Raw genomic sequence first — 26030 nt, forward strand, 5'->3', positions numbered from 1 at the left:
CTAATATGAAAACAAATTGATCATGATCAACTTTGTGTTAATTTATTGACCAAGTTACTGCAGGGGTTCGATACATTGTAATAGCTTCAAATTTCTCGTGTCCTCTCTTACATCGGACATCAATACTGTTGCATACATTACACCAGATACCTAGCAGCCAAATCCAGTCATGCCTTTCAAGCTTGTATAAGTGAACTATTCAGTCTGATTCTCGCTCCACTGCTACTAGCTTCTTGATTCTCTGTCTCATCTTTCATATGCACCGTGATAATCATTAATACAAGTCAAAAATCACTTCTGGGCAAGGTGATGCAGTTGATATGAATCAGAAAAGATAGCTGATTCAAATACTTGCGAAAGATAGACGTCCAAACATTAGATTTACTCTAAAATGAAGCAGAGGGTTGACTGATATCACTTCTAGTTTCCACAATCAAAAGAATTTAGAATCCCAGACCTTTAGTTCACTTTCTTGTATGTCTTGTTCAATCTTTCTGCCAAAACCACCTCTTTTATTTGAAAGATACCAGTCACTCATGTACAAGTACTCAAATTGAAAAGGCAACTGCCAATACCAACAAGTCTGTTCTCTATGCACCCACAGAAGAATTCATGACATTAAACAATTATGCTACCCATTCCCATATTACAAGATGCAGAAGTCCACCTGATAAAGTCATTGATACAATCAGTGAGCCAGTGATTCCATAAATGACTTTGTGTTCTTCACATCATCTTTCGATTCTGGATAACTTGGTGGCTTAAAAAGCTTCCAAAGTCCAGCAGGATGTTGGTTTCGAACTTTACCATCTCCTGAAAGTCTTCCAAATATTGTTTCACAATCCGGATATGGCTTGACATACAGGTTGTAGAATCTAAGCCTGCTAGGCTTGATCAGACCCTTTAACCCCACCTCACAACCAAGCCCTCCTTTTGATCGCAAATGCTCTATCACAGTGAACCGAGGAACGATTTGCTTCTCAAAATTCACTCCCAAGTACTCCGGAACTTCAACCAAACAACGGATATTGAATTTCATCTCATGTGTTAAAAACTCAATCTTCCTCTCAATGTCCTCCACCTTATATATGATTGACCTTGGCTCCTTCCACAACACTTCGAAAGCCTCTCTTCTGATCAACCCATGTTTGCACAAGCAGTCAACTCTCAATTTCACTTCAAACCCAGCTCGAAATTCTCCATTACTGAAAATCTTCTCCTTGATAGGCTCCCTACATTTCAAAGTCCTCAACCATTCCAAACACCACGAAAACTCACCGAATTCCATGCCAAGAACTCTTGGCTGTTTAACAATCTCTCTCCTAATAACATCCTTACCAAAGCCAAAGTCTTTGAACTCACAGAGCAATGGCTTTAATCTATCTTCAACCCCAAATCCTAAAACCCCTGGAAAACAACAAAGAACCCGATCAATTCCATCCCTCGGAATCCCAAATCCCACCAAGAACTCAATTCTCTCATCTATCTCCCTCTCATTCATCAAAACCACTCCTGGAAACCCCTCTAAAACCCTACAGACAGTACCATCCTTAAACCCTAAACCCCTCAAAGCCTTCACACTCCTAAAAACACCATCTGGGTCAATCTGAAACCTCTTAGATTGCTCCAAAACACTCTTGATCATCAACGGGGAAGCACCCAAAAGCCCCAATTTTGAGAAACCCAGTTCCCATTTCTTAAGAAGCTCAAAATCCAAAACCCCAGGGCAATCACATATCAATGAAACAAGGGAACTCTGATCAAATTTGAAGGATGAAAGAATAACCAGAGACTTGTCTAAGTCATGCAAATCTGAATTGAGTAAAAATTGATTCTTTGATATGAAATTGTGAACAATGGAAGATGGAAAGCCGTACCTTTGGAGTAGATTGGAAATTTGTATTGAAAATCTGGGGTTTAGTGGATTTGATGAAAAAGATTGGAACTTTAGGTTTGTGAGAGATGGGTTTTGTTTGGGGGTTGAAGTGAATGTAAAGCGGGTGAGAAGGGTTCTGTTTAGAACCCTCATACCCATTTTTTGAGACTCAGTGACTCACTACCTACATGTATGGAATGAGCAATGAGCAATGAGCAGAGACCCGCTCTTACGCGGTAATAAGTGAAAAAAGATAAAAAAAAATAGATGAATAAAAATAAAATTAGACAAATGAGCATATTAGAGTTGGTTTTCAAACATAATAGTGTTTACAAATTTTTTTTGTTTTGACAAAATAATAGAGATTTCATTCAATTTCAAAGTCATAACAACACTTATTATAGGGTGCTTATACCCTAATATTAATGGTCAAACAAATAAGGAAAAAAGTGTATCATCCAATAGTACATTCTCACTCAAATATTCAAGTGCCTAAAGAACTACAAAGTATATACAAACTTTGTAAGTTGGAATGGAAGATATTGGTGTTCAAAATCAGCTTGTTTCTTGTCAACATATTGATTCGAACTCAACTTAATTTTTTTATTAACAAGAATTAAACGAGCTAAACTCAAGCTGCATTGAGTCAATATTCATAAATTTTAGTTAATTTAATATTAGAAAATAAATAGTCAATATGTCTATTACGTACAAAGTCAATATAATCTCCTTACTCAAAATTGAAAGCAAATTACTTATGTGAAACATAAGTCACAATCCTACAATTGCAATTCATCCAAAATACATGAACCATAAAGACCATTTATTCCTTCCTTTTACTTTGCACACAAACCCTGGTACACTCACCAGTTACCAACTCTGGTGGTAGAAGGATCAAACCAATATATGCTTAGAGACATTCACAAGTCACCTCCTGCATTTGAAAATATTCCATCCCCTGCACATTTCCATTGATCTCCAACAACAAAAAGAATAGAAATTAGACCTCTTTGATTCCAAACCTCAAAATATGCAGAGGCTTCTTTCTGTGAAATTAGCCTCAAACCTCCCCAAAAACCTATCAACCTCCACCACCCAAAGCTCTTCCCTTTTCCACTTCCAACCTCACAAAACCTTCTCTCTCACCAAACCACCCCAAACCCAGACCCAAAATCACTTCTTTAGCTCCTTCCCCACACACCCACTTCCCCATCAGCACAATCTCACTCACAAAATTCATGGCTTTCTCTCCAACCCATTACTCAGAAAACACTTTTCTTTGGATTCCGCAAATACCCTTTTGAGGGTATCGAGCAAGAGGCTTTCGGATTGCAGGCTTGCCTTTCTCCAAAGCAAGTTTCCCAAACAGAGTTTTAACTTCAACCCAAGTCGTATTTCTAATCAGAGTGCCTGGTAATGTTCTTAGTTCTCTGTCAAAGTGTGTGATTAGTTTCAATGCAATTAGTGTTGAACAAAGTTTTCTGCTTTTGTTTTGTATATAAGAAATTTCATGTATGTGGGAATTTGTATGTCACTGAATTGGGTTTTTTTTCTGGTTAATATTTGTTTTTGGGTTCTGATTGATTTGACCCATGAGAGAAAAGCAATGTGGTAGGGAACTGAAAAGGACTACACGTTTCGGTTTTTGAATGGTGGACTGTACTAGTTTTTCTGTTTATGTGTTGCCTCCTTTTATTCATCTCAAAAGCTCCTGTATTCTTGACTGCAAATAGCCATTGACATCTTCTGCTATATAATTGTGTATGACATTGTAGTTTACAATTAAATATGACTTATATTGTTTAGGGGATCAAGTTATTGATCTGCTAGTAGTTGGTACTTGGTATACATTATTATGTATTAAACATGAGTGGGCGCAATAGTCTGGCATCTGATATGCCTTCATACCAATCTTCAAGTTTTTTTCTTCTTTGTTTTTATGAGATATCATCTTCAAGTTGGAAATGTGAAATTACTGTGTTTTTGAGTTGAAATAAAAAAACGAGTTCTGGTATGCGATGAGTTGTTAAGTCTTGCAACTGACTACATATGACTATAGGTATTACTTTACTTGTGGACCTGTGGTCATGTTGTGAATTACGAATTAAGATAGATCTGATATGCAGTTTCTGGTTCAGCTTGTTTCTTCGATACTGCTACAAAATAAGTACACTTTCAAGATCTCGGATTTCACTTATTGAAGAAACACATATGGAAAAGAGAATACTATCAAACATAACAGCAGATTTTTGAGTTTCTCGTCACTCCATATTTGTCGTTTAACGCACTACATGCAAGATCCTTTCTGTGAATAATTTATATGTTCTGTTTGCAGGAGAACATGGTTGCGAAGGTTATCAAGCGGTGACATGGTTTTGGGATTGGTTGTAGCTAATGTTGCTGTTTTTCTTTTATGGAGGATAGCAGACCCTATATTCATGTACAAGAATTTTACTGTGAGTTCTTAATTTGAACTTGTGTGCTACTAAGTGCTGTCAACTTTTTGTATTTAATCTTTAATTCCTGACCATTTATGGGCTCTGTCTTCTGGAGCAGCTGCTTGATTATGTGTACCCATTGGCTTTTCATAAGTGACTTAAGTAACAAGTGCACAACTCAAGGAAACAATATGTTGACGGACAGACTCTTTATAGCTGCTTAGTATTCTTGTCCCATAATATTCCATTTCTTACTTCATTTTCCTAACTTCTTGATTTTCTCCAAGCAGATCTCATTAAACAATTTTACAAGTGGACGTCTTCACACATTGATAACTTCTGCATTTAGTCACGTTGATATTTGGCATATCATTTCTAACATGATTGGACTGTATTTTTTTGGGATCAATGTAAGCTCAGCTTCCTCATAAGCTATTTCTCTTGCGTGCTACTGGTTCCAATTTTTCTTAAACACACATATCCTAAAGGATTCCTGTATGCTACTATATTTGTTATGGAATCTGTTTAGTTGAAGCATGTATCATAAAGCTAAGTTTGCTCAACTTATTTTGTTAATATAATCTTTATGAAATGGTGAGTTCAATCAGTTTCAATCTTTCTTACTGGTTTTGGTGTATTGACCAGATTGGAAGAACTTTTGGGCCTGAGTTTTTGCTGAAGTTGTATCTAGCTGGAGCTATTGGTGGCTCAGTCTTTTACTTGGTGCACCATGCCTTCCTGGCTGCATCATCGAAGGTACCATGATACTAAAGATAATAACTCTATCAGCTATCAAGCATTGAGTCAGTATTTTATAAACATAAAAAGTAATTGTCCGCAATTGAAGTTTCTGGCAAAGTAGTAGATACTGTAATGGAATTAAGTGGTAATCCCCTCTAATAAGATGGGATTATTCTTACCCAAAAAGATCATAACATTAAGTAGATGTCAATATATTTCAGTGAACTTTTACTGAATATACCTATTGAGAATTCTCACAGTCTAATGTTTGCAGAATCGACCATTTGGGATTATGGACGCTTCTAATGCCCCAGGATTGGTATGTTATCAACCAGGCTACTAAATGATAGTAGATTCTCTATATATAAATTCTCAACAAATTTTAACGGCCTATAAATAATTACCAAAGGAAATAATCATGAAAGGGATGTTATACTTTTTTAGTCTGAATTATCCATCCAATGAAGTTTATAAATGGAAATAGAAATGTGATATTTCTTTTTTTGCATGGCGTTTGAGTTTCTATTTATTTCCCTCTCCTTACCTCTCCTTCTTTAGAAGTGTCTGGTGTCAAATCTTACCAATGAATATAAGAAAATATACCGTGGAAATTGACTTCTCTCCGAGAACATTTGTCATTCTCACCACTATATAACTTGTTGTTTATGCACGGCATTGTGAGGCGTAGTCTCTTTATTCAAGTCACTGTTTGCTTTCTGACATATAATGCCATGCACAATGCTAGTTATGTTTTGAATGAAGGCTTGTTATGTGGAGGCAAGAAAGGATGAATAGTTTAACATAGACCTTCACTCCACCAGCTTCATTATTTTCATCGATTGTTTGACTAAAAGTTGACAAACTAACTTTGATTAGTTGTTATATTCTGTCAGGATCATGACTTGAAACATCTAACTATTGAGTATGTTTGTGACATTTAGGGGGCAAGCGGTGCTGTTAATGCTATCATGTTGCTTGATATATTCCTTCACCCCACAGCTACCCTCTACCTTGATTTTATCATACCAGTTCCTGCCATGCTGCTGGTAAGTGTGCTTCTATGTCGTTTGATTTGTTGAGGCCATTATGCAAATACCTAAAATATGTTACCTCTGCTTTTTCTGTTTTAGGGAATCTTTCTAATTGGAAAGGATATCTTAAGAATAATGGAGGTACGTTGATTTCTACCGTTTTTATATTTCTGTGTGCGCATCGGCTTTTAAAATAGAGTTGGAGTTGAGCCATGATTATCATCACTCATTGGTTTTAAAACTAAACCGAGTATTTTGACAATTAGATTTTGTTCATCATTTTGTTTATGTTCTGTGCGTATTATTGTTCAAGTGTGATAACCTGGCCCGACTTGGCATGCCCAAGCAACCTCATTGTACCATAATGAGTTTGAACTACTGAACTTCCTTCCCCATCCCATATAACCCCCAGTGCACAGCCGTTGTTATTTTCTAGTAAATGCAGTGGTGACATTATGTTGTTGTTACAGGGAAACAGTCAGATCTCAGGATCTGCACACTTGGGCGGTGCGGCAGTAGCAGCCATAGCCTGGGCAAGACTTCGAAAGGGGCGTGGTTTATTCTAGATGAGTCTGCAGATTACTTAGGCAGCATTTTGTAGATGTTATGTGTAGGAAACTGAGATATTCCAGCATGTTAGCTATTAGTCATTGCCTTCGGAGTTAAATTACCGAACCATTTGATGACACGCAAACTTCTTTCCAAGAGTTGAATGTCAAATTCAGATGATTAGGAAAAAACTGATATCTATTTAGTGAAGTAATAAGTGTTGCTTATTTCTTCTTTTTAAAGCATTTCACGCTTGTGTTGTTCACCTGTTCAAATCAGAGAAATGGAGTTTGGGCCTGCTCAGTGGGCTTAAAGCAGGTCGGCTCGTGAGGATATTTGTTTTGGCCCAGTCTACTGTAACCGTCACATGTTTCCGAGTAATTCCACTGATTGTAGATTCCCAAAACAAGTTTTAAATTCAAATACGTTACCAAAAAAATTCAAATACGTTACTTTTTTTTTTTTATACGTTACTTCAGCCCAAAAAAATTTAAAAATTTCAAATGCGTTACTACTCGACCGACCCCTGCTTCCAAAATAAGAAAGAAAGAAAAAATATTTGCCTTTTGGGTCAATTAAAATTTAAAAAACTCACAAAAGTAAAATGGTTAATGCTAGAAGAATTTTTGTTGTATCCCAAACCAGACTTCTATGAGGAAATTTTTGGAGAAACTTTATTACGTGGTAGTTTTATCTTTACCAATTTTATTGAGAAAATCAAAACTCTATATTTAGATCACTTCCTATTTTGTATGTATAAAGTTAAAATCACTCTATAAGTCACGTGACAATATACTATGAAACAGTTTCATGAATCTAATGGTCCGACCCTCCTATTGAAAAATATGGTTAATTCTACATGAATTAAATGAAAAAAAGAAGTTGGTGTACTCAATCTTTTACAAACATACCTAAGAAAACTAGCGAGGCCATAATGAAAATAACAGCCAAAGTTAAAATGTTTTTGTATGACTGTTTTTTAACTAGTCATCGTTTAAACAACAATTTATCGATAATTTTAAAGAAATTTTACTATTTTCATGTAAATTTGAAATATCAATCTATGTTTCGGTATATTTATTATATGTAACGCATAATTGAAAATTCTCGTCTTTTAAATGATGTCTACTTTAATTTCTACCTAACTTAATTGTAACAGATCTTTAAAGCATTTTGATCAAGTGCATAATTATGAAATAACAAGTACATTTCCGTATCCGTAATTCACGAGGAATCGAGACATACAACTTGTCATAATGAACAAACTACTTCGTTCTCTTAAAACAACCAACTTTTGCTTATATTTCTCGTACTTACACTAAATATTAATAAGTTTCGTTATACCTATCTCTCTGGTGAAATTTACATTTTCTGTTTTTGTTCATCAAAACAAATTTCCTTTCACATTTGATAAAAAAAAGGAAAACTATCTCTCTTTTTACATTTTTTTATTTTTTGAAATTCACATTTTTTGTATTTGTTCATGAACCCAATTCCCTTTCACATCTGATCTAAAAACTCAAAACTCGAAAGAGATCCTTTTTACCATTTTCTTTAATTCTTTATTACCTCATCTGCATGATACCACTCCCAATAAAACCCACTCAATCCCATAAAATAAAATTAAAAAATATATAAAAAAATAAAAAGTTTTTCATCCCCCAAATTTCACATCTTTCACCTCTCCCACTTTCTACCAGCTTTGTTTCTTGTGCTCTGAATTGTAATACCCAGAAACCAAAATGAGGTGGGAAAGGCTCCATCTTCAACCTCATCAACACCAAGCTCAAGGAGTGTTGGTTCAGAATGAGGTACATGGCCCAGGGAAGAGGTGGGGCCACACCTGCAACGCCATTAGAGAAGGGAGGTTCCTCTATGTCTTCGGTGGTTATGGCAGAGATAACTGTCAGACCAACCAAGTTCACGTCTTTGACACTGGTGGGTCTTACCCAGATGCTCAAATTTTTGTTCTGAGATTTCTGGGTTTGTTTGGTTTCTGCAAATTTGGGTTCCCATTGTTGTGGAAGAAAGTTTGGATTTTTAAGATGTGTTTGTGTGGATTTAATGTGCATGTTAGGGTTTTTGTTGGGTTTAGTTTGTTGGAATCATGTATCTCTCTTCCTTACTTGGAAAAAATTTCATTTTGTGGGTTCATGTTATGCAAGACTAGTTGTGGGACTTTGAGTTTTTAGGGTTTTATTGCACTACTGGTTGTTGCATTTTTGAATGTAGATTGTTCAGTTTGTGATTGTGAATTGTTGACTGTAGTTGCGCATACATGGAGCCAGCCAGTGATAAAAGGCACACCACCAACTCCAAGGGACAGCCACAGTTGCACCACTGTTGGTGATAATCTGTTTGTATTTGGAGGCACAGATGGGACAAACCCTCTTAAGGATTTGCATATACTCGACACTGGTGAGTGATTTTTCTCTTGTATATCGGCTTCCTTATTAGCGTCCTGTGGATGACCTACAAGTTATATGTGACATTATTTAGGTCGAGTAGGTCAATTAGATGTTATGAGTCCGTTGCGCCAATTAATTTCCTTTTATATGCATATGGTATGCAGTATGTTTAAGGGATGAATCCAGATATTCTCAACTCACAGAGATTGCCAACACCATTTTGCTGTTAGGGCTTATACTGAAATTCTTTATTACCTATTTAAGTACCATGCTTTCCGTGTTTGTACTTGCTTATGTTCTTGATGCATGTGTAGCTTCACATACATGGATATCTCCAAGTTTAAGAGGTGAGGGGCCAGAAGCTCGTGAAGGCCATAGTGCAGCGCTCGTTGGGAGGCGCCTATTTGTCTTTGGTGGCTGTGGAAAATCGGCAAATAATGAGGAAGTCTACTACAATGATCTGTACATCTTGAATACAGGTATGCCTTCCATATGTGATTGTTAACTTGGATTCTGCATTTACTTGGGCTTGAGGGTCACATTTATGTAGGTCTGAGTCCCTGATGAATTCATATATAATACAAGTTTAATCCTTTTCCCATCCTCTCTTGTAGAAACCTTTGCATGGAAGAAAGCTACAACATCAGGCCCGCCACCATCTCCTCGCGACAGCCATACTTGCTCATCTTCAAAGAACAAAGTGATTGTGATTGGTGGTGAAGATGGGCATGATTACTATTTGTCTGATGTCCATATTCTTGATGCAGGTATTGTTATTTTCTTAGGTTCTTTGACCAATTACGAAGTGCATTAGAAAACAATCATTAGTTAGTTAATATTGTTTGTCTAGCTTTGGAATGTTGTGTATGATCTGTACTTTTAATACTCATGGCATCACTGTACTGCATTAGATACTCTAGTGTGGAGGGAGCTGAACACTTCCGGCCAATCCTTGCCACCCCGAGGTGGTCATTCTACTGTTGCTTTTGGGAAGAACTTATTTGTTTTTGGGGGATTCACAGACGCACAAAGTCTATACAATGATCTCTACATGCTTGATGTTGGTATGTTTTAAGTACTCCTCCGAAACATATCCTTGTCTTTCCATATATGTATGCATACATATGTATGGACTGTATGTGAAGAAAGAAATTCTGAATTTCGGGATTTAGTTTTCCCCTGGACATGAGTTATGTGATACAAGTGAAATCATGGGATAGTATTTTACATTAGTTATAGATATACAAGCGGATATCTGAGTTATTATAGGTCCCTATGGGCCTATCGTCGATCTAATTGAATAAGTTGATTATATTTTTCTTCATGAAGTTTTCACTGAGATGCACTGGCAGGACCAGGCCCCAATGTTGTGGCAGATCAATATTATACCTATACATCTTTCTCAGTAGTAAAAAGTAAAGTTAGGAAAACTTGAATGCTTTTGCGCAGTGAAACTCACGAAATCATTCTTTTATTATGAAGTTATTAAATTTATTATGAAAGGTTAGGGTAGGTGGGTCATGGGTGGAGATCCAATCATCCCATAAAAGACTTTCTTATATTATTCCATCTTTACATAATTGGTGATATTGGAGGAGGGGGGATTTGAATTTCGACCTTGATTGTAATGGTAAATGCTCTTGACCACTAGAGTTACAAGCGCCCAAATATCATTTCTTATCTATATAGAATATACTGAACTGATTCAAAAAGAATATATTGATTTCTGAACAGACTCACAGCATCCACTGCATGTTCTTTTTTTTCCTTACCCATTGGTATGCCTGCATTTATGGATTATTTGTTGGTTGTGATCAATCATCTTCTATCTCCATTTCTACATGTACAGTGTGTTCTAGCTCCTTACTTTCATGTGGTGGCTCAATTATGAAATTGCTTTTTTAATGATACCACCACTTCATTCCCAATGTTGGTGCAGATACTGGCGTATGGACAAAGGTGATAACTACAGGTGATGGACCTTCTGCTAGATTTTCTGTTGCTGGGGACTGTTTGGATCCTGCGAAAGGAGGTGTTCTTGTGTTTATTGGTGGTTGCAATAAAAGTCTTGAAGCACTGGATGATATGTATTACTTGAACACAGGTGAAGTGTGATCTTTTCATCATTTCCCCATGAATAGTGCAAGTATCCCCTGCACTCTAACTACACCTAACAATACCCCGCCCATCTTCCTTAATATTTTTGAGTAAAAACCCTAAATCAGCAAACCAAATATTCACTGTCCAGCTCAACATAGACCACTGAACACCCACTTCCCGAATCCCAACAAATTGCACGTCACAAAATAGTCAATGTTATATTTATGTGTTATTCGTTTAAAGAAAGTGCTTCTCATATACAATAAGCTTAGATCTGTTTGGTAAAAGGAGAATCTTCTTCTCCTTAATTGAAGATCTTTTACTTTGATTGTTTTTCAGTGTTCCATGTTCGCGATGCTCCTTCGTCTTTCAAACTTTCTGAACTTGTTTCTTTCCCTTCTCAGTATTGTTTATGTATATAGTGTAAAACATTTCCTTATATCAACCATGAAACTAAGAATCACTATGGCAACTGACTTTTGTCATGAAACATTTCCTAAACCCTATATAACTAATGAACTTTTGGCTTTATGGGGAACTATTTAAAATTTTGGTCATGACCGAATTTCCTTAAGCTGATCTGCGTTTTGCAAAATAAATCTTTCCAATTCCAGACATATACATCATTAATGTTTCTTATGCTTCTTTTGAATACTCGTTTAAGGGTTGTTTCTTTTTTCTGTCTTCTATTTTTATCTCTTTTTTCTTTTAAAAATAAAACCCTTTTTCAATTAACATTGTTCTGTTAAACCACTGGGTATACTTGGGAATTTCTGGGTTTAAATGGAAGCTCCCTTGAATTATTTATATTATTTTAACTTTCGCCAGAGTTTGAATTTCAATAAAAGTTTTGCTGATCTGATATAATTTCTAATTTTAGGACTTGTCAGAGAGAGTGAAAGGAGGCTTGAAAAATTATCATTGAGGAAGCAATTAAAGCTAAAGTGCCAAGAACAAAATCTCACTTCAGTTCATGACAGAGCTCTTGTTCCAGTTGGAACTGGTGCTGAAATTTTCCAGCCCACAACAGTTCCATTTTATGGCCAACCCGGTGAGTATACTTTTTCAGATAGTGCCCCATTTGTCTGCTTTGCAAGTATCTCTAGAAGTTCCATATATTGTGAATTTTCCTGCAACTATTGTCTGGTAACACTTCCGGGGAGATCCCCATATGCCCACCCTAGTTTTATCAATGCAGCACTTCACATTTGAAGGCCATATAACACATTTAAGCCTAGGAAGTTATATTTTTCCTTGCCAATCCAGTACCCTTACTCCCTGAATCACATTTAAGAGATTGCTATCATTTTGTGTGTTTGGATTCTTACTATCTCCTGCATGCATATACGATCTAAATACGTATACTTTGTCCTTGGATGGCTTTTCGAGAATGTTCACCATATCTTTACTTATAGAAGCTGAAATTTCCATCCTTACTAGGCTGAGTTAGCACCTTGAGGAGTTGTTTATGCTGTAGCCTTGTATTTGTAAGGTTCTGCTACATGGTTTGGGAGTTAAAGTATGTGTGCAGATAAATTTTATTGGTTATCTGTCACTGCAGGTGAACAAATTATCCCATTGAATCAATCTGCGCCTGTGAGGAGGTCATTTCAAGCAAAGGTTACTGAAAGGCTGATTGATGGATACACAATTGAAACTGTTATTGATGGAAAGCCTCTCCGTGGTGTATTGTTTTCCAACAAGTCAGAGTTTAGTATTCCCGCTGCTCCTAATTCCAGTAGGTAAGTAATGGTCAATCACCATAACAATGTATCAATCACTGCTGCTCCCATGTAGAATCTTTCGACTTTAACTATGATTTTGTGATTGTAACATCAGGAAGCGGGCGGCCAGTGAGGCTGTTGGGATAATGTCAAATGGTGGTTGTAACAGCAAGTCAAAAGATTCTAAAGGCATCAGCCAAGAGGCAATAGATCTCAGTGAGTCAGTCAATGCTCATGCAAAGGAGTCCGCATCACATGAGATTGCTCGTGGACAGGTCTTGGACGTGTGCTGTTTTGGCAATCTTAAAAGATTACTTGATGATACTTTTACCACACTACATCCATTTGCACAGTAAATTTCATCTGATGTGGGACAATGTGGACTTTTATGCAGGTTACTGCTAACCCTGTGCAGTTGGTTAATCCTTTGAATCAAGGAGATACTTCAACAAGTAATACTCTGCAATCAAACACCGAAGGTCTAGGAAATGACAGAACCAAGGTATGAATTGAGTGAGAATTTAATTTCTGATTTGGTCTGTTGGAGGCTTGCAGCATTACATGTACATAGAAATGCACTCATGACACTGTCTTTGATACACATTTCATTGCTACCAGCTCCAGCTACTAAGCTTGGTTATAACCAACAGATTCACATAGTAGTAGTATTTTCTCATCTGGTGGCATGTAGCTATTGGCTGTGTGACAACAAGTTTTAGAACCCCCATTAGTTCTGGACGGTTTAGATTCGTTTTAAAAATCAGCACATTCATTGATTCAGAAGTTCCTTCTATCATGCCACTTGTATGTACTTCAAATCACATGGAACATGGAAACCAAAAAGATCAATTATATGATATTTTATTTTTATTTCATATATATATATATATATATATATATATATATATAGACATACTTTTTTCATCTGATGACAAACCAGAAAAACCAAAACCATTAGGTGCCATGGTGACATTATAATGAATTTGGCTCAACCAAATGTAGAGACTTGTTGCGTGCTAATTATCTTCTGATGAGCTGATTAGCTGTCCAATTTTGTGATGACAGATAACAACCGGAGGACACAGTGCAGCAATATCTTAACTACAGTTGGGTTGGGTTGAGGATTTTCTCTGATCATGTCCCAAAGAAAAACCACAGCTATTTGTACATTTATCATGTCAAGGTGATCATGAATGCATGTGACATAGAGGGGATATACAGAATTTGCTAACTGATGTAATCTGTCACCTTTGGATATTGCTAGGTCTAGGATTCTAGTTGTATGTTGTACTCGTCTAAACCTAGTGATTAGTTCCAATTGAACCCGCTTCATACATTGTGGAAGAAGAGGTTACTTATCAGAAGTCGGTCACTTCCTTTCTGTAGCAAAAGAATGAATTGCATTCGGCTGCTGGTTCTATTTCCATGACAATCTTTTTCTTGTTATCTGGTACAATCTCTTTAATCTTTCCCTTAATGGAAAATTAATCTTTCAATTTTTTCTCGGGTCGTATACGGCACTCTTTGTGCCAAGGAAATTTTATTTTTTATTTTCATGGGTTTACATGGTCAGTCTTGGTGCTTAAACACAAAAATTTGGATGCATGAAAATGAATTTTCACCTTCCTTCCATGTAGTCATTGCGATTAAAAATCTTCCAAGCTCATTCCTTATAACAGGCTTTATTGTAATCCTAATGTTACTGGAAGCGTTAGGAGAGGAGTTGGGGTACGCCCCACGCGGTCCTATCATGTTCTGGGATAGATCAGAAGAGTTTTTTCTTAGCTTTTAAAAGGATTAAGAACTTTAGATAAACATCGAGAGTTGAACTGATAACCAAAATCATTTAACTGTAACAAAGCTCGAACGGAAATATTCCAGCCACAGGAAGCAGTGCAATATTACAGCATAGAAATCATCTACAGGAGGTCTCAAGGACCGAAACTGACGATTCCAACATCAATTGCGTGTGTGAGGCCTCACTGGCCACCACCTCCAAACAGGTAATCTAGAGATGAACCCCCACCAGGAGCTGAATGGACCTTTGTGGATGGGCGATCCTGTCAAGCGAATTTTCAAGAATTAGAGGGGGGCTAATCAATGCAGCATGCCAACAAGTAATGCAAAAGTGCAAAACCATAGCAAGGAAAACAACTAGTGTAGCGAACAAATTTAGATTTTTTGGTAAATAACATATCTCAGATACTGTTAATTATCAGCAATTTCCGAGGCCTGGTTGTTGTTTTATGTTCTTGATGTTCATAGCCCTAGTAGTTAATAAGCATGTGTACTACAGTAAATACACACAAATACTTGGGTGGCCAAAAGGCCCAAGCCTGGAAAACTAAAATTCAGAAATTTCAAATCAACACACCTAAAGCACAATATTCCAAATGGATGTTATCTGATGCTGATATTGCCAATCATAACTTCAACAACCTAATTAATTGATTCAAAAGTAAACAATGATTGAGACCCAAAACATACCGTGAGGAAGTTTCCACGGTTCTGGCCATCAGCTCGGAAGTAGTTGTTTGAAGTGTTGCCAGGAACGCCTGCTGGAGTCTCCTTATTGATCACTTCCGCAGGTGGTGCTGCAGCAGTAGGCTTCTGAGTAGGTTCAACCTCCACCTGAACCTTAGGAGTTTCAACCTTTTTTGGGGCGGGATTCTGACCTTCTTCACCGCCTCCAAAAAGATAGCCCAAAGAACTCCCTCCCCCTCCACTACTGACTCCACGACGCATGTTGCCCTTTTAAAGTATAGCCTGAGTACAATTTTCCAACCACTCGAAACAATTAACCAACCTGACAAAAACCAATACCAACCTATGACTCTCCTCTATGAACCACAACAAGTATATAAACCTCACTTTGCACTGTATATACAAAGTTCATGGTGCTTTCATGCCACAATTCATGTCAACACCGGTATATACAAAAAAATCCACATCAAAACAGATCTGTATGTGCCTCGATTTCTAAGAGATACTATCACAACCTATGCAACTCAAAATCTCATCTCAAGTTTTACAGATCTCCATACAACATATGCCAACTCGTAATGAGCAACGGTATTCAACAAATTACGACTCGGTGGCTTAAGAAAACTGCAAAACCATGTCTAAGCAAGAAATTACGGTCTTCAACCTGGAAATTCTACAATTGAATCGAAACCATGCGACGCCTAACATCAAAAACAATAATATCAAGAAGATGCAATGCAGGGATGTAAAATTGCGAAATGATGCAGAAACAAATGAGATTTCTGACCGTAAATCGAAATCCAAGTTCGATGAGAACGGATCTAAGGGAATCTAGGGCAAAATTCGAAGCCCTAAAATGTGGTTGGTAGATAAGAAAGCCGAAGAGGAAACGGAGAAGAAGAGAGAGTTGGTTACCTGAATGGTAGGGTTTGAACTTTGAAGTTGGGAGACTCAGATCTGCGGTGAATGAGTAAAGCCCCCGGTGGTAACGTTTATAAAGAAAATTGGAAATTCAAATCGCCATGGGCTGTGGGGTCGTTTGTGATCTTCTCCTAGATATTTTTGAACTGCTTTGGGTTGGGCTAAAAGGGTCGGTGTATGAATTGGGCTTAAAGGGTCGGTCATATGTGTATGAGGTGGGCTAATGTCTATTTGGGCTAGAGCTCAGCTTCGACCCAAACGAGTGCTGCTATGGTGACCCAGACCCAACCGGTAGTAATCTAGGGGAAATTATCATTTACCCAATTTCAGCTTAAAAATTGCCCACTTGCTCCACTAACAGTTTTTTAAGGGTGTTTACCCAGCAAATTTTTACACCCTTACACCCATCAAGTTTTCCTATAATACCCTTTTCTTTAATTAAACCCAGCAAAATTCATACACTCTGAAGAAGAATACCAAACACCAAGCATGATTTTTCTCCGGCCACCCACGCTTCCCCTGTGGACACCCATGCTTCTCCAGCCCGATTCCGACCGGACCGCCTTTTTCTTCTCCAGTCGCTCACCTGCAGCCCATCTCAGACCGGTCCCAGCTCCAACCGGTCCCATCTCCGCCTTTGTCTTCTCCAAGTCCTCTTCTCCAGTCGCTCACCTGCAGCCCATCTCCGACTGGTCTCAGTTTGGTGAGGTTCCGGCACCGCAACGGGATGGGAGCTTCAGATCGGTGATCGGTGATTGAGGGTGGTCGGCACCAGATCAGTGATTGGCACCAGAACGGTGTTCTGCGATTGACGGTGGGCATGAGGTCGACGAAGATGGGGCTTGGGATGTGCTAGTCAGCGCCGGGCTCGAGGTCAATGAAGAAGGTGTTGAAGGCGTGGTCGCCACTGCCGGTTGGAGAGAGAGAGAGTCCGGGAGGAGAGAGAGTTTGAGAGGAGAGAGATCTGTGAGTTTCAATTTGATTAATAGGGGCAAAACTGTCAGTAGATGTTGAATTGGGTAAATGAGGTTAGAAAACTCTTAGTGGAGCTTTAAGTTGAAATTGGGTAAGTGGTCACGGCCCCAAATTATTTCTAAAAAAACAGTGATAAGTGTCTGACCCAATGACTCTGACTCATTGGGTGAGTAAACTTGCTCTAAAGTCTCTCATGGATTTTATTTTGTGAATTCTTTTATGTTTCGACTTTGAAAAATTGTAAAAAAAAATAGGTCGACATTATTGAGTGTTTTTTTTTTTAAGAAATGGCTGGTGCGGCTGCCCTCAAACCTTAATTAACGAAACTGCAGAATATAAAGGAGGAGACATAGAGCATGAACCCCATAATACAATAAAAATCTAGAGAACGTCCCTCAATAATGACATGAGTCTCTACTAAACATATATATTCTATCATGCACTGATTAGCAAAGAATGCTCTACTAGCTACTCTATTTGTTTTGAGATTACAATGACATAATGGAAAGATAACTCTAACTCGACCACGAAGCATCATAACAAAAGACACAACTTTCCCACTATGTTGTCGCACGAGAATAAATGTGGCGACACTACGTTTCATCCTGCTACTAAGAGGTCGCAACCATTTCACAATGAATAGCCTCCTTTATAGGACAGACAAGGCATGCAAATTGCATAGACCGATACAAGGCCACAATAAACCGAACAAAGCTTTGTAGGGACTTATTGAAGGGAAATAACAACCTAACACAATAATAGTATAAATAGTTAAATACTAAAAACAAAGGACAGCAGAAAACCAATATGACCAAAGAACCTAGCCCAAAGATATGGCCAACACACCCTCCTCCCAGCAAGAAACCCAACGAAGTACAGAAACCTCCACGACCACGACATCGTTGCCCACGTAGCAGCCCAAAGCTAACAACAGAGCCACCTCCCCTTCAACCCACCGTGTCGCCACCTTCCGTGAGTTGTCATCGTCGATTGCAGCTCGACCCTCGGTCAAGCCTGATTCGAAACGGATTTGGGTTGCTTGTCTAACCAGGCAAACTTTGTCGTTGCCCTCATTCTGGCCGCGAACCCCTACACCTTAGCTGGACCACCTTGCCTTTAGCCGCGAACCCCAAAGGAAATAATTAGGTTCGAATTGGATCACCCAAAACCAACCTTCTGCAAAGTTAATCACACCCGATCCAAGCCTAAAGGTCTCACCAAATTCTACCGCCTAACAGCCCAGTCCGATGATGACATCCAGAGGACGATCGCTACTCACAAAACGCGTTCTCTAGAGGATTTTTTTTTTTTCGCTATGCTGCGGTTACTGGAAAAAAAGAATTAGTACATAAATGAGAACATTTTGACATTATTGAGTTTTGACAATTCAAAAGGTGTATACATTATACAAATCATGCTTTGATGGGTAATTTTTCAATGAAAACAAATAATTAAGATAATGAGATTTCAGCCACAAAAAAGGGTGTGCCACACAGATTTTGATGAAAAATGCAACTTGGAAAATCTTCAATAATCTCTACTTGACAGCAAGAGATGATTTTATATTATCTAATAGTCAAATTCACAAAATTTATGCGGTGAAATGATAGATTTGCTTTCGTAAATATCATCTAGAGATATCCAGCACCATAAAGGGTGACACAATGCCATGTTCCCTTGTTTGTATAACAATCGAAAATAACACACAGAAATTAATTTTCGATAACACAAACATATTTACTTTTTCTTTTTTCACAAAAAATATTTACTTTTTTTTTTTTTTTTTAAGGAAAGTACTTTGTGATAAAAAAAAATAAAAAAAAAAGTACTTAATGGCCCCAAAAAAAGAAAAGAAAAAGAAAAGTACTCAACTTTTTCTTCATTCTCACGCAGCTAAACGCAGAGTTAGAACATCCGATTAGTACCAGAAAGAGAAGACAAGATATGAACAATAAGGGTTTAGAATTCTCACACTTTTACTCAAAACTTGCCGCAGTCCCAAAACCCTCGTAATAACAAAACCTTCAAGTCCCAAATCACTTTAGGGTTTATCTTCCGAAGCCTCCAAATCCCTCTGAACCCCAAAACGACTTCCAACGGTAAGTTTTACCCTGCTTGATTATTTGCCTTTCGTTTTTACTCATCGAGTTATACATACTTATTTGGTTGCTGAGAGTGAAATTTGGATTTCACCGAATGCTGGGATTTTTGGTTTTACAAAATTGAGAACGAAGAAAGTGAATGCTACTGTTATTTTGGAACTAAGATGCTGAAAGGGTTTAGGGATATGTGAGAATTTGTTGGTTTGAGTTTTCGATTTGGATTTCGATTTCGATTGAGAGGTAAAAAAATTGATCATCTAATATGGGGTAAACAACTTGGATCTTGAGGAGCATTATATTCCTGTTCGTTGTTACCATTGTAGTAATAAGTAGCTCCTTTGTTTCCGTTTTCGATATACACTGTATAAGTTGTTTATATTGGTATTTGATGAATTCAGGGGAAGCTTTTGAAACCTGTGCAAACTGGGTTTTGATGCAGGACACCTAGAGTATTGGAGGAGGACTTCATTAAGTTGAGCCTCATCTGCAATGTATGGCCAAGCTAATTATGGTGCGCCGTTTGGCCAGGGTCAGCCACCTGCAAACCAACAGGGTCCGCCTCCACCTTCCCTTCAGTTCCAACAAGGCTCTCCAGCAGCACCACCGAATGTAGTTCAGATAGGTCAGCCGGGTCCTTATTTATATCAGCACGGTTCTGTTGCCCCACCTCCCGCTGCTCCGTTCAGTGGGATGCCAAATACAGGTCAATCTTACGGACACGCCAATCCAACAGTCCATGGAAGCACATGGCATAACGTGCAACATGCTTCAGCAACAGGAAACCAGAATTTCCAACCGATTTATCCACCAGCACTTGTGACTCCTCCTTACCCAAACATGTCACAGGCTGCAATACCACATGGAGCATTACCTCCTCCTCTCCCTTCGACTAATGCTACTTCTGGTTGTGCTGCACAAGGACCAGCATCGTATAAAGCTTTGTCTCCAGCACAACCACAGGCCGGTCTTCAGCATGAGGGCTCCCATAATTTTGAAGGTGGAAGTGAGTGTGAAGCAGGTTCTCTAGCTAGAGATGGAGTATCATCAAATGGAAGTGTGATGTTGGATTTTTCTTCACCTCCACCTAAGCCATCAGATGACAAAGTTGATCATAAGATTGATTCTTTCTGCCAGCTTACTGCTATGAGTGAAGGGAAAATTGAATCACCATTGAAGTCTTCGTGGATTGACTCTTCATCTCAACCTGACCATTTTATCGTCTCTTCAGGTTGTAGCTTGCCTGCTGATTCTGACATGGAGATGGAAGGTTAGTAACTTATTTTTCATTTTTTTTTCTCCAGTACCTATAATATGCTAGGCAAGGTGCACATTTGTGACTATAATTAATGATCACGATGTATTCAGTCTATTATAAAATTCTCTATTCACACAGAAGTATGCAAATGATATTTCTAGTTTTGGGCTGAGAATTTCAGTGCCCATCTTGACCTGATATTCTAATTGCTTAGTGTCATATCATGTCATGTCAGTATGTGTTGTACATTCTCTTTTATCTTTGTCATGTATATTGCAAGTAACTGAATGAGAGCTGACAATTTTATTTCTTTGGATGGGTTTAAGATGATATCACCTTGTCTGACGGAGATCAGGAAGTTCATGATTCATCTAACGCTCTAAACCACAAGTCTGATGTCAGTCATGGGGAGCTTGATGTCAAAAAGCACCTACATGGAGCACAGAGTTCACTAGGATGGACTGCAGCCCAGGGTGTCTCATGTGAAAATGTGTCGTCCTCTTTGTCCCAATGCCAATTGATGATTGAAAAGGCGCCATCTAGAGTTGATATTTATTCAACTGAAGCTTTTGAATCCCTTTTGGCAAGTGAGCGAGATAAAACTTCTATTCCCATAGCTGATGATCAGAACACACTCGATGCTTCTGCAGCGGCTGAGGCAATAAATTCAGACGGGTTTTCTAACCAGATCACTGCAGTTAACAGTCCATTTGGACTTCTACAAGACTATACTTCTGAAAACAGCTCAGAAAATGATCCTCATGCTTTCTTTGAAGATGCTAATGTTGTTATAGCTTCATCATCAGTTACAGCTAGTGTTAAAAGTAGCCATAAAGATGCTGGGTCTCAATTTGAGACAGGATCTAAGAGCCCGTGCATGACTGATAAAATGTCTAGTCTGCAATATGAATCCAGGAGGTCCAAATTTTCCTTGGATACAAAAAAAGAGGTTAAGGGTACTGGTACAACATTAATCATTGAGAGTCATGAGGCCTTCCAGGGAAAAGAGGCGTTGAGTGGTGCTCCTGTTGATATAGTTTCCAAAAGGGATGAGTCTCAGGAGGGGAAAAAGACCAAGTCTGAATCTGTTCTGCCGAAGGTGGATGAGTATGGGAGATTGGTCAGAGAAGGTTCCACTGACAGTAACTCTGATGGTTCACGTTATAATAAGAGGCGTAAAAGAGGCAGAAGCAGAAGCCGCAGCCGCAGTCGCAGCCGTATCCGGAGCCGCAGCCGCAGCCGCAGCCGCAGTTGTAGCCGGTCTCCTCTTGACAGCAGGAGGAGGAGGAGGAGTCCTCGGAGGAGAAGAGAGAAGCGAAACCGTTCTCCCAGGTACTACCAATTGCGTTCTATGTGTATCTTTTTGGTTGGCAGATACTGATGGAGACTTAAATTTCAAGACTTGGGGAGCTTGGATGTTTATATGTCATCATATTACAAGTATTATTGTGATTCATAATATTCTTCTTAATTATTGGTGTTTCAGTTGGTCTTCTAGGAATCATAGAAGCAGGAGCAGGTCTCCCACTTTTAGGCGTGCAGGTGATTTCAGAGATGAAAATAAGAGACAGGACAGGCGCCACATTCCAGAATGCTTTGACTTCCATAGAGGCAGATGCTTCCGTGGAGCATCCTGTCGGTATATGCACCGTGCACATGACCAAAGTGATGGTTCATGGCGCCATAGGAGCAACCAAAAGCATCTAGAAGTTCAGCCTAGTGTGAAGAACTCTAGGATTAAGGAAGAGATTGAAGATAGCTCTGACATGAATCCGCATGGTGAAATCAAAGGTCAAGAGATGCAACAATGTCAAGATGTGGCCACAAAAGATGGTCAATTTATTGATCCTGATAAAAATGATTGTGAGAGCTCTAGAGTGACAGCTGCTACAATGCAACTGAAACAAAATTTTCAAGTAAAGTCGGAAGGAACCATCGGTCACAATCCTGAATCTCACCAGCCATCCCCTCAGATGTTGAGCTGTGCTGATAATATGAAGTCGTGGGGTGATACTTCTCAGGCTATTGAACAATCTCGAAGCAATAATTCTGCAGGACAGCTTCAGAAGGCTCATTTTTCGTCTCAGCAGATGGAAGCCTCTCTCATATCTGATTCACCACCAGATCGAGCATCCAAGATTTCTCCAAATAAGGTTTCTAGTATTGAACATGCAACAGATGCACTCTTATCAACTCATTCACGTCCCACTGAATGTTCTAATGCTCAACCACTTTCATCAGGACAGTTTTTATCACAGTATATGGCTCCTAAAGAGTCACCTCTTCCCAGTTTTTCTGCTGCAAATAGTCCATATCCGTCACAGCTGCCTCCTCCTCCTCCTCCTCCTTCACTATCACAAGGTACCAGTGTTGCTCATGTGCCACAGGTGCATAGGGACTACAACCAGAGGCCACCCTATCCAGTTCAGTCCATTCCTACAGGAATGATTCATTCTTATCAAGGTCCCTTACCCAACCAACCTGCCCAATTCTCGGTGTCACAAGATTCACCTTGGACATCCTTGCCGCCGCCACCTCCACGACCACCGTATGATTCATCTTTAAATGCAGGAACTGCTGCACGAGGTGCTTCTTCACAATTTCAGCAGAATAACTTGGCTCCAAGGAGTGACTTCAGTTCTCAGAGTTCTATGAGGCCTTACGGCTCTTACCCAACTGAATCCCCTCATTCTAAGGGTGACTTTCTGCATCAGATGTACCCTACATTGTCAGAGCTTCCTCATCCTCTACCGAACAGGGAAGATTTCGGATCAGGCAATCCATCAAATCAACCTTTTGGGGGCCCTGGTCATATGAGAGAAGATCGCTTTACACACGCTCCTGTGCAGGATGTAAATCCTTCACATTCTTTTGCTCAGGGACACCTACACCCTCAACCTGCACCTTCTTCACAGGAGTTAACAAGGATCAAAATGCAAAATTTCTCTGGTGACAATTTTCCATCTGGAGAACTTTTAAATTCATCATCACAAATTCATCCTCATTCACATAACCAACAGCCAAGCTATGGTGTGCAATACTCTGTTGGTGATAGTATTTTGGGTGTGCCTGGGAAGACTGGTGTACAACACCCTGTAGGTGGAAGCATTTTGGGTTTGCCTGGGAAAGATGGCCCCATGTCACGATACCCTCCAGATATGCTGGACAGGAGTCAGTTTTCTCAAGTTCCTGATTTTGGGGCATCTAGAATTCAAACACATCATAATCCTTACGCAGCTACTTTTGAGCAGCCTCTAAGCTCCAAATTCAGTTCTAACATTCTCATTCAAGAAAAGAATGCACCCGGTGGTAACATGTTTGATACACCGGTCCAAGTCCCAGTTGATGGGCAAGGTGTTGGCAGTGCTGGGTCAAGACAGACAACTTCCTCGCCGAGTTCTGCTAGAGCTGGTGGTCAGCTGTTGCCCAAGTCAGATTGTGAGCAGTATGATCCACTTTTTGACAGCATTGAGCCATCAGGAAATCCACTCAATAAACATGATCACAGCCAAAAGCATATACCCACCAGTGATTCGAATATGATGGTGAGGCTCAGTGGTTCTTGTGAGCCATTAGATGTAGAAGAGAACAACAAACATACAGAGGTTCGCCCTGTTTCTTCGGCTACATCTCTGGATAATGACGGCTATGGTGAGACAGCAGATGCAGAAGTGGGTGTTGTTGAGGATGAGAGTCTTAGTAATGATGATGGTGCAGCAAACATGGCTGTAGGAGAGATGGAGATTGATCAGGTGAAATCTGGAGGGAAGAGCAAGAAGAAAAAGGATTCCAGATCAACGAGACTTTTCAAGAGTGCTATTGCAGATTTTGTAAAGGATCTTCTGAAGCCGTCATGGCGGCAGGGTAATATGAGCAAAGAAGCTTTCAAGACCATTGTCAAAAAGACTGTTGATAAGGTTTCTGGAGCCATGAAAAGCCACCAGATACCCAAGTCCGAAGCAAAGATAAATCACTACATTGACTCGTCTCAGCGGAAACTGACAAAGCTTGTGATGGTAACTACTTTTTTCTTCCTCATTTCTGCTTTTTGAATGGCATGGCATTGTCAGTCGAGTGAGGACTTTTACTTATGCCCACCTGCTAAACTTTTGCATACATTTTTTTTTTGCTGTCTGCATGATGAGAAGATGATCTATGTCTTCAAGCCTTTCAGCAATTTTCAAATAAGAAAAATAAAAACAAAGAAATTGTGATTGAACAGCTTTACAACTTGCCACGCTTCATGGGCATGAAAAAAAGATGAATATGCAACCCTGCAGTTTTAATATTGTTTCTATTTTTGTTAATAAATTCATGCTTTTAGCTTCATCTTGTACTCTATTACCTCTGCAGGGTTATGTTGATAAGTATGTCAAGGTGTAGACCTCTATGATTCGATCAACCAGCATGCAATGGCAGAAATTTTGATGAGGCGTTACGTAGTTCCAGTTGGAACTCCTCCATATGCATCCTGAGCTCGCGGATTGATTTGATTTGTCTAAAAAGCTCTGCGGATAAATAGGGAATTTGAACTCTTGTTGTTCAGAGATGTCGGGTTTCTTGTATAGTTGATGAGTAAAATGACTTCCTACAATCCTACCTTGCTTTAAGGTACTGTGGCAGCTGCAGAAGATGTATGTTAATGTCTCTCTGAATCATTATTGTACATTTCCGATTTTGTAAAACGTAGACGTTCATAAAATGGACACAGTTTATTAATATTACAGATCAATTTCAAATTGAAAGCCTCTAGTTCTTCCCTTCTTTCATACTTTCATATGTTTAATCGACAATTGATGACTTATGGACACAATTTAGGTCATTTTTTAAGTTTTTTAACTACCAATTGTACCTAATTTCGAATGAATAGCGGCATAGCGCTTAATTCAATGCTCTTGCGACTCTAATCTCGGCCCAATAGGTGAATTTGTTCTAAATGAGTAACATTTCATGCATACCGAAATTTCTTGAGGGACTTACAACAGATGAATATAATTTTCACCCAAAAAGACAATATTCTGAATCTTTCTCCCGTTATGCTCAGCTTTTTCACTAATTTAAGTCCCAATTTGGATTAGTTTAACTTAAATTATAAACAGATGTAGTTTTTTTGAACAAACCCAAATAGGGTGACTATCATTTATCGAAAGCCAGAAATGGCCATTACATATCCTCCATCTACCATCAAGGGGTAGATAAAGAGTTTGTGGTAGTAGCACAGTGATACATAGATTAGGTCCAATCATTTGACGGTTCCATGCTCCGAAAGGAAGCCTATAAACTATTAACTACTACATAGCAAATAGACTGAGTAAACTAGACTCAATGACGCTCACTCAAAACTAGAAGCATAGCTCCCTAACAAAGTAGGGAATTATTTTAATCAAAATGACTAAACTAAAATAGAGGGCCTAGAGCAAAAACCC

General features: G+C 38.8%; 5 protein-coding genes across 8 annotated transcripts; 3 read left to right on the forward strand and 2 right to left on the reverse strand.

Annotated features, from left to right (window-relative positions):
• Nucleotides 1–20: 20 nt before the first annotated feature.
• On the reverse strand, nucleotides 21–2075 carry LOC133746350 (transcription termination factor MTERF15, mitochondrial). Its single transcript, XM_062174532.1, has one exon. The coding sequence runs from the start codon at nucleotides 2033–2035 to the stop codon at nucleotides 689–691; it is 1347 nt and encodes a 448-aa protein (XP_062030516.1). The 5' UTR covers nucleotides 2036–2075; the 3' UTR covers nucleotides 21–688.
• Nucleotides 2076–2667: 592 nt separating this feature from the next.
• On the forward strand, nucleotides 2668–6983 carry LOC133743972 (RHOMBOID-like protein 12, mitochondrial). 2 transcript variants are annotated; one of them, XM_062172062.1, is made up of 8 exons: nucleotides 2668–3289; nucleotides 4212–4332; nucleotides 4605–4724; nucleotides 4960–5070; nucleotides 5316–5374; nucleotides 5997–6101; nucleotides 6186–6227; nucleotides 6557–6983. In XM_062172062.1, the coding sequence occupies exons 1-7, from the start codon at nucleotides 2907–2909 to the stop codon at nucleotides 6196–6198; spliced, it is 912 nt and encodes a 303-aa protein (XP_062028046.1). In that variant the 5' UTR covers nucleotides 2668–2906; the 3' UTR covers nucleotides 6199–6227; nucleotides 6557–6983. The 2 variants fall into 2 exon arrangements, with proteins under 2 accessions (XP_062028046.1, XP_062028045.1); XM_062172061.1 differs by having other exon boundaries at nucleotides 2675–3289; nucleotides 5330–5374; nucleotides 6557–6972.
• A 1311-nt stretch (nucleotides 6984–8294) lies between these two features.
• LOC133743573 (uncharacterized) lies at nucleotides 8295–14371 on the forward strand. The gene is made up of 11 exons (XM_062171549.1): nucleotides 8295–8573; nucleotides 8904–9053; nucleotides 9358–9522; nucleotides 9658–9810; nucleotides 9955–10107; nucleotides 10983–11147; nucleotides 12024–12194; nucleotides 12705–12885; nucleotides 12983–13142; nucleotides 13262–13369; nucleotides 13933–14371. Exons 1-11 carry the CDS (start codon nucleotides 8378–8380, stop codon nucleotides 13966–13968), a joined length of 1638 nt encoding a protein of 545 aa, XP_062027533.1. The 5' UTR covers nucleotides 8295–8377; the 3' UTR covers nucleotides 13969–14371.
• Nucleotides 14372–14691: 320 nt separating this feature from the next.
• On the reverse strand, nucleotides 14692–16414 carry LOC133743574 (protein SPIRAL1-like 3). 2 transcript variants are annotated; one of them, XM_062171550.1, is made up of 3 exons: nucleotides 16267–16414; nucleotides 15355–15633; nucleotides 14692–14927 (listed from the first exon to the last, which is right to left on the reverse strand). In XM_062171550.1, the coding sequence occupies exons 2-3, from the start codon at nucleotides 15610–15612 to the stop codon at nucleotides 14847–14849; spliced, it is 339 nt and encodes a 112-aa protein (XP_062027534.1). In that variant the 5' UTR covers nucleotides 15613–15633; nucleotides 16267–16414; the 3' UTR covers nucleotides 14692–14846. The 2 variants fall into 2 exon arrangements, with proteins under 2 accessions (XP_062027534.1, XP_062027536.1); XM_062171552.1 differs by having other exon boundaries at nucleotides 15355–15673; nucleotides 16267–16369.
• Nucleotides 16415–19108: 2694 nt separating this feature from the next.
• Nucleotides 19109–25349, forward strand: LOC133707496 (uncharacterized). 2 transcript variants are annotated; one of them, XM_062133072.1, is made up of 5 exons: nucleotides 19109–19346; nucleotides 19748–20616; nucleotides 20931–21936; nucleotides 22091–24620; nucleotides 24958–25349. In XM_062133072.1, the coding sequence occupies exons 2-5, from the start codon at nucleotides 19839–19841 to the stop codon at nucleotides 24985–24987; spliced, it is 4344 nt and encodes a 1447-aa protein (XP_061989056.1). In that variant the 5' UTR covers nucleotides 19109–19346; nucleotides 19748–19838; the 3' UTR covers nucleotides 24988–25349. The 2 variants fall into 2 exon arrangements, with proteins under 2 accessions (XP_061989056.1, XP_061989057.1); XM_062133073.1 differs by having other exon boundaries at nucleotides 19789–20616.
• The last annotated feature ends 681 nt before the right edge of the window (nucleotides 25350–26030 follow it).

This window comes from Rosa rugosa, chromosome 4, assembly GCF_958449725.1.
Source record: "Rosa rugosa chromosome 4, drRosRugo1.1, whole genome shotgun sequence".
Taxonomy (NCBI): domain Eukaryota; kingdom Viridiplantae; phylum Streptophyta; class Magnoliopsida; order Rosales; family Rosaceae; genus Rosa; species Rosa rugosa.